The sequence below is a fragment of the Bufo bufo genome, chromosome 5 (genome assembly GCF_905171765.1).
Source record: "Bufo bufo chromosome 5, aBufBuf1.1, whole genome shotgun sequence".
NCBI classification, from domain to species: domain Eukaryota; kingdom Metazoa; phylum Chordata; class Amphibia; order Anura; family Bufonidae; genus Bufo; species Bufo bufo.
The window spans coordinates 193,916,804-193,925,585 of record NC_053393.1 but is presented as its reverse complement, the minus strand read 5'-3'; the positions used below and the strand labels follow the sequence as shown (position 1 = coordinate 193,925,585).

General features: G+C 40.7%; 1 protein-coding gene across 1 annotated transcript in view; it reads left to right on the top strand.

The window, feature by feature from the left end:
- The first annotated feature begins 455 nt into the window (after positions 1–455).
- Positions 456–8,782, top strand: part of DIPK1C (divergent protein kinase domain 1C) — an 84,873-nt gene continuing 76,546 nt past the window's right edge. Inside the window, exon 1 of the mRNA XM_040432447.1 lies at positions 456–763. Within this exon, the coding sequence (XP_040288381.1) occupies positions 518–763 (246 nt within the window). The 5' untranslated portion in view covers positions 456–517. The remainder of the gene's footprint in view (positions 764–8,782) is intronic.

Sequence of the window (8,782 nt, the reverse complement as noted above, 5' to 3'; positions counted from 1 at the left end):
CACACATATTACTTATTTATAAATTACTCCCATCTCTAGGAGGCTTTTGGCATCCTTACTTCTGCTGGGAAGAAATATGTATGTAATTTAATCTCTACACAAATATTAGTTCCCAGATTTGAGCTTGTAGACAATCTAGCATGTGTAGACTAGCACTAATAAAGCTACCCACAGGAGAAAAACTGCTCATAAGCATCCATACCAGCTTTTATGAGGGTGCCCATCCAGCAGCTGTATGTTGGCACACACCAGAGGAACATAGCAGCTCACTGGTATCTGTGGGCACTGACTCACAGCCAGATCCATCATCTCCAAGCAGGTCTGTCATCTTCTCCTGAGTCCACCTCACAGGCTGCTTGTTAAGTTGGATTTCTGCTTGACAGCACACAGAAGAAGGCGGAACTACGTGGCTTCACTTCAGCAGCACATCTCAGCTCTACTGCAAGGAGCACCAGCACAAGGAGGTGGTCACAGGGGTCCTGAGGTCCATGCAGGACTCCCTCAGCCTCCTCTATTCATGCACTCTACAGTCCTCCCTGCCAGCCTTCTTATCCTCCAAAGATGGCACACTCTGACTGATCCTACCATGAGAATATTCCCTGGCAAATGGCTGAGAATAAAGATCTGCAAGAAGAACACTTTCCTGCTCCTGCTCTTCTGGGCTTCTTGCTGGATTCTCGGGAGCACTTTTCTGTTCCTCCACAGGAGCCTGTTTTCAGGTCGCTGCACTGATGAGGAGAGTAAGAAGATCCTGGCAGGACTGGTAGGTAACACACTGGTGCCCACACCTGATGCTTACCTATAGGAAGTCCTTTTAATGCCTGATATAGAGGAACTTGCTGCAAACCCTTTGGAGACTCTGATATTGGCTCAACTTCCCCCCAAATCCCTCAACTTATATATTGTATATGTATTAAGTTATCCCCATATTCTACTTTACCAAGAGACAGTGTCTTCTCTGATTGATGTAATGAGGTTTGTAATGGCTGAATGTATCCTGCCAATATCAATGCCAGTGTTACCAACAAAGCAGTGTATAACTAACAATTACTAGCAATAAGTAACACAGTCTCTATCTATCTAGTATCTATCCATCCTCTATCTATCTATCTATCTATCTATCTATCTATCTAGTATCTATCTATCTATCTATCTATCCACTATCTATCTATCTATACATCTATCTATCTATCTATCTATCTATATATCCACTATCTATCCACTATCTATCTATCTATCTATCTATCCACTATCTATCTATCTATCTATCTATCTATCTATACATCTATCTATCTATCTATCTATCTATCTATCTACCTATCTTATCTGTCTATAGCTATTTTATATGTCTACATCTATCAATCAATATTATCTGTCTATCTATCTTGTGTGTAACTGTTTTATATCTGTCTATATCTATCCAGTATCTATCATCTATCTATCCATATATATAGTGACATATCTCAGTCAGTTATTTAGTTATTACTAGTAATTGTTAAAATTACTAGGTATTGGGCAGATTTTACACTTATTCAATGTTTCCCCAGAACCTGCCATTAACAAGCCTGGGCAGGATGTCATTGTGCTGTGTTTCCAATCCATGTGTGTTCTCACATAAATAAGACACTGCATATGTCAGGTGGACATTACACTTGTTTGTTTGTATTATCTTTTTGATGTTATTTTCTAAAAACCACAAGTTATAGCTGTGTTTCCTTGTATTAATACAGATAACTATAAAGTCTTGTTTAGTTAAGACAGAGCACTTGCACAAAATGAACACTAGATGGCACTATAGAGCCCCTAGGACACAGTTGGAGAATTTTATATATAATAAAGTGGGGTAGATAATTGCTGATAGAGTAAAATAAAGGTTAAAAATAGACAATTGTAGGGTTAAACGTTTTATTTTTTTATTTTTATTTAATATATTATTCTTGACGTTCAAAAAATGACAGTCTTAATTGTTTTACTTATGAAGAACTTCATTCTGTTTGGCCCTTCAACTTCAGTATGCAGGGGTCATAGGTAAAGTGACGGTTGCCCAGAATTGATTTCACTTGCAGACTCTTTTCATGCTCCTCTGTTGGAGCAGGGATGTTTCGCTTAGCTACACATTTTTGGAAGCATATAGGAATAGACATATTTGACGTGTTTAGAGGAAATACAGCTTCCCAAAGCTCTTTATAGAAGTTGATTGCAGCTCATGAATATTACCTGAATTAGGACCAGATGGTTCTCTACATGCTGGGATATCTGTACAAGGTCAGACACTGGTAGATTTACTGTTAAAGTGTATTGAGGTTTATGGAGATCACTACTCACTACCCCATGGGTGATGCTATTTATTATATTCGGTGATGGCTGCCCGGGTGCCTCTGCTTCATTAGAGCACAGCAATGACAAGTAACTGCAGCTTAAAGGGGTTCTCCGGGAATGAAAAAAATGGAAATATATAAATATTACTTTATTATAAATATATTCTCAAATACCTTTCATTATTTATAATGGCTCGTTTTGTCTAGGGAGCAATCATCAGGTAAAACAAAATGGCCGCTGTCCCATTAGTTCACACAAAACCTGCCCTGAGCACACATGAGGACAAGTTAGGCTGAGTTCACATGGGCGTTGCGGGAAAAGGTGCGGGTGCGTTGCGGGAACATGCGCGATTTTTCCGCGCGAGTGCAAAACATTGTAATGCGTTTTGCACGTGCATGAGAAAAATCAGCATTTTTGGTACCCAAACCCGAACTTCTTCACAGAAGTTCGGGCTTGGGATCGTGTGTTCTGTAGATTGTATTATTTTCCCTTATAACATGGTTATAAGGGAAAATAATAGCATTCTGAATACAGAATGCATAGTAAAATAGCGCTGGAGGGGTTAAAAAAATAATAATAATAATTTAACTCACCTTAATCCACTTGCTCGCGCAGCCCGGCATCTCTTCTGTCTTCATCTTAGCTGTGTGCAGGAAAAGGACCTGTGGTGACGTCACTCCAGTCATCACATGGTCCGTCACATGATCTTTTACCATGGTGATGGATCATGTGATGGACCATGTGATGACCGGAGTGACATCACCACAGGTCCTGTTACTGCACACAGCAAAGAAAGAAGACAGAAGAGATGCTGGGCTGCGCAAGCAAGTGGATTAAGGTGAGTTAAATTTTTATTTTTATTTTTTTAACCCCTCCAGCGCTATTTTACTATGCATTCTGTATTCAGAATGCTATTATTTTCCCTTATAACCATGTTATAAGGGAAAATAATAATGATCGGGTCTCCATTCCGATCGTCTCCTAGCAACCGTGCGTGAAAATCGCACCGCATCCGCACTTTCTACTTGTCAGTGATTATGATACTGAATACAGATGATAAGAACCTCAGCTGAATCTCGGGGGAATTTAGTTCATGAGGAGACATTAAGTACAGAGAGGACGGACAGGACAGACTTTGGTAATGTATAGCTGTGGTAATGGAGACTGTAAACAAGTGCTGCTGCTCATTAGCCACACATCACCCCCCTCTCTGTACTTCATGTCTCCTCATCATCTCCATTCCCACAGAGATTTACCTATATTCAGGATCATGATTCCTGATAAGCAGAGCAGAGAGGAGGATGAGACAGCACTATGGCTCATTGTGGTGAAGTAACTTGTCCTCCTGTGTGATTAGGACAGGTGTTGTGTGTACTGATAGGATGGTGGCCATTTTATTTCTCCTAATGATTGTTCCCTAGACAAAACAAGTCCTTCTAAGTCAGCGGTTCTCAACCTAGGGGTCGCGACCCCTTTGGGGGTCGATCGGCCCTTTCCGGGGGTCGCCTGAGGCTTCCTATTGTGGGTCGCCCGCACAACGGCAGCGGCCCCTTATCCTCGCACACAGGAAGTGATGTCCTATCACTGCCTGTGCTTGAAGGAGCCTGACGTCTAGACGGTTAAGTCGGGCCGCCTGTCTGCTGAGGTCCGAGTTTTTTCGTTAATGACACCGCCGCTGAGCACCACTGCCACCAATGATTTAATTGAGCCTGGCTGAGCCTGGCTAATTTTATTTTAATTATTTGGCTGAGCAAGGCTTAATTTATTTGGGGGGACATGAAGCACCGCTGATTTATTTATTTGGGGGACCCTGAGCACCATTGATTTATTTATTTGGGGGGGGGACCTGAAGCACCGCTGATTTATTTATTTGGGGGACCCTGAGCACTTCTGATTTATTTATTTGGGGGAAACCTGATGCACCACTGATTTATTTATTTGGGGGAGACCTGAAGCCCCGCTGATTTATTTATTTGGGGGACCCTGAGCACTTCTGATTTATTTATTTGGGGGGGACTTGAAGCACCACTGATTTATTTATTTGAGGGGTACCCTGAGCACCACTGATTTATTTTTTATTTTTTTTTGGGGGGGGGGGGGGGGTACTGTGAGCACCACTGAGTTATTTATTTGAGGGGTACTGTGCGCACCACTGATTTATTTTTTAGGGGGTATTTGTTGTTTATTATTTATTTTAAAGTTATTTATTTGGTTTACAAATATTTTGTATTTATGCTAAAGTTCTGTGGTTATGAATGAATACTTGTGTATTTGAATTAACATTTGGTGTATTGGTGTCTGTGCGTGTTTTTGGTGGGTCATCATAACAGTAGCAAAATTAGTTATGACGTAGCAAGGAAAAAAATGTAATGGTTGGGGGTCACCACAACATGAGGAACTGTATTAAGGGGTCACGGCTTTAGAAAGGTTGAGAACCACTGTTCTAAGTAATGAAAGGTATTTGTGAAATTGTGAATACATTTATTATAAAATAATATTTAAGTATTTTCATTTTTTTTATTCCTGGAGAAGCCCTTTAAGACTCATGCACACGTCCATATTTTTGGTCCACGTTCGCTCTGCATTTTTTGCGGATTGCATGTGGGCTAATTTATTTCTATGGAGCTGCAAAACATGCAGACAGTACACGGAGGTCATCCATGTTCTGTCCGCATCCGTGCAGCTAGTCCACAAATCGTAGAACATGTCTTTCTCTTGTCTGTTTTGGACAAGAATAGTCATTCCTATAATAGGGACCAAATAAAGTGTGGGATGCACCCGGCCAGTATCCGTATTTTGCAGATCCGCAGTTTGCAGACTGCAAAATACATAGGGTCTTGTGCATGTAGCCTTAGCTGGATTGTTGTAGGTTTACACTTCAATATGTTCACAAGGCTTCATAAATCAACTACCATTATAGTTGGCCATGAAAATATCATCACGCCTGGCCCTGTCAATCAAAGTAGAAAGAGCGTGGCAGTTGCAGAGAGAGCAGAGCCTCTAGGTGTAACGACAACGCCCCCTTTGCTCCTAGAGGCTCATATGCATATATTAAAACATCATTTTTCTCAGCAATGAGGCCACATATGAACATGGGACCAACACAGATGTCTTCAGCTGCTAAGCTCACATGTAACAGGTCAGCCAGTTTTATAGGTACAAACCTGCCGACAGATGTCCTTTAAAAACACAGGTTGCAAGACATTTTATCAGTAGGCAATGCCATTTTATAATTATGCATATTTTAACAGTTCTCTTGCCTATAGCAAATAATCAGTGCTTTTATTAACTCCACCATGACCACCTTCAGTCGCAAGTTCAGAACACGCTAATCACAGGACCTGGTCCGTCATCAGGAAAAAATGTACAATAGCTAAGGGGAATATAGCCAAAGAAATCACAGAAAAGAAAAAATAACCCTCAAAAACGTAACTTTTATTAATGTGATTAACGATTTATGGATTAGGGTGAGATAGGGACAGCTTTGAAGAGAGTGGAATTGCTGATGTCAAGGCGGCTATTCCACTCCCTAGGCAGGAATCCGTTTTTTAGAGATGTATTAGGGAGGGCCACGTTATGATCCTTTCAATCGTATTATTAAAAGTTAAGTCTTTGAAGTTTCTTTTTTCTTTTCTGTGGAACTTTAGAACATGACCAGCTATGGCTGCTACCCTGGTCCATGTCGTCCAGGTTAGTGTTCCCTATGCTTTGTGGACATCATTAGCATTTTGTAACATAATGTGTAGATCATATATGGGTATACTTTTATCTTGAGTGTTTATTTCACCTATTAAAGCAGATTCTTCATGGGTTCTACACTAGCTGAATGCACTAGTCACATTGAGACAAGCGTGTTAGCACTGGTGGACCGAATGCATAGCCAACAATAGAACTCCATAGCCGGAACAAATAGGCTTTGTGCTTTCACGGAAAATCTAATTGCTATTCAAATGCAAAAAGGGATCATTAAAATAAAAAAAGACAACTTCTATAAATTAGGAGAACAAACTATGACATTACTTTCCCACAGTCACTGTCTGATAGGTGAGGAATGAGAAGTCAGGGTCAGTTGAGGGACTTCTATTGCTCTTTATGCAAACAACACGACCAGCATTGTACCCGACCTGAAGCAGTCAGTGAAGCGGATTACCCCCTCCCCCCTCCTCCGACCACTTGTGATACTCATCCAGTTGATCAGCTAAGTACCTTATCGTTAGTAGTCGTAAGTCTACATGATTTCTACACTACATCCCATACATGACTAGTATTAACAGTTTTTGGTGGAAGAAACCTGCACAATTTTACAGGGATGCTAACGGCACATTGTCCCACCACATTGGCCCCGATTTACTAATACTAAAGATGGTGTAAGCTTAGACTGGTTGTCTAGACCAGATTTATCAAAGTGGCTCACTCTGGATCATAAATCTGGGATAGACTTATTTCTCTGTCTCTATACCAATTATTGGTTGGCTATTGACTTACTTTGGAACAGATTTGTATGCCAGAATTGTGGAGCCATGTGGTGCATATTAGATCCTGTCCTTTCCTGTAAAGCCCCATCCCTTCTCAAGCATGTCGGGGGAAAAGTGTATAAACCCAAGGGGGGAGATTTATTAAAACTTTTGTAAAGTAGAACTGACTTAGTTGTCTATAGCAACCAATCAGATACTACCTTTCATTTTCTAAAGAAGCTGTCAAAAATGAAAGGTGGGATCTAATTGGTTTCTATAGGCATCTTAACCAGTTTTCCTATACACCAGTTTTGATAAATCTCCCTTAAGATGCACTGCATCAATTTGCACCACATTTTAGACAGATTTTTGGTGCAGACACGTTAATAAATCTGAGCCATTGACTTCAGTAAAATAAGACAAAATGTGTAGGGTGTAATATTGGTTTATAATTTGTGATGTTACTGCAGAAGGCTAAGAGAGCAATAGAATAGTTAGGAGTATGTTAGCTAAATGGGAAGAAATCATTTGTAGCACATTTACCTAATTCAGCACAGGCTGTCAGTTTAGTATCTGCACATTCTTCTTGTTAGCTGTGACCAGGCTGATTTCCCTTCAGGAACTGCCAGCAGGTAGAAATGCAACGGTTCATTTAAAGCCTAAATCCACGTAGACATTACATTTGTGGTAATAGTGCACAATCTCTAGCCCTATACATACATACGTGTACCGGTAGTTATTTTCTCTACTGTTTTACCCCTATCTTTAGCACCTTTCCCCACGGCTTATGTAATGACCAAACAGTGTCATATATTTGTGTAATACAGAATTACTACTGGTGACCACCACAACTGTATATATTAGGCTATTTCCACACCACATTTGTCTACTATTGATTTATATTGCAAAAAATGTATACTTTTTCTGTACTTTTGAAAAGAGCAGTAGCCTACACTGAGCTGAACCTGTCACATTGAAAATGCTGTCGAGTCTACAGGCAACATGAAATAGAACAGTTGGAACTGAGGATATTGATCTGTAGATCTTTAGGAAAATTCATTTAGATCTCTGCTCATTATGGGCTTAAGGCTGGGTTCACACGGGCGTTGCGAGAAAAGATGCTGGTGCGTTGCGGGAAAATGCGCGATTTTTCCACTCAAATGAAAAGCGTTTTAATGCGTTTTGCACGCGCATGAGATAAATTGGCATGTTTGGTACCCAGACCCGAACCCGGACTTCTTCACAGAAGTTCGGATTTGGGATTGGTGTTGTGTAAATTTTATTATTTTCCCTTATAACATGGTTATAAGGGAAAATAATAGCATTCTTAATACAGAATGCTAAGTAAATTAGGGATGGAGGGGTTAAAAAAATAAATAAAAAATTAAACACATCTCATCCACTTGTTCGCGCAGCCCAGCTTGTCTTCTTTCTTCTTCTTTGAGGACCTGGGAGGAAAAGGACCTGTGGTGACGTCACTGCACTCATCACATGGTCCATCATGGTCCATGATGACTATGATGAGCGCAGTGACGTCACCAAAGGTCCTTTTCCTCCCAGGCCCTCAAAGAAAAAGAAAGAAGACAAGTCGTGCTGCGTGAACAAGTGGATGAGGTGAGTTTAATTTTTATTTATTTTTTAACCCCTCCATCCCTAATTTACTTAGCATTCTGTATTAAGAATGATATTATTTTCCCTTATAACCATGTTATAGGGGAAAATAATAAAGATCGGGTCCCCGTCCCGATCGTCACCTAGCAACCATGCGTGAAAATGGCACTGCATCCGCCCTTGCTTGCAGATGCTTGCGATTTTAATTCAGCCCCATTCACTTCTATGGGGCCTACATTGCCTGAAAAACGCACAATATAGAGCATGCTGCGATTTTCACGCAACGCACAAGTGATTCGTGAAAATCACCGCTCATGTGCACAGCCCCATTGAAATGAATGGGTCCGGATTCAGTGCGGGTGCAATGTGTTCACCTCACGCATTGCACCCGTCCGGAA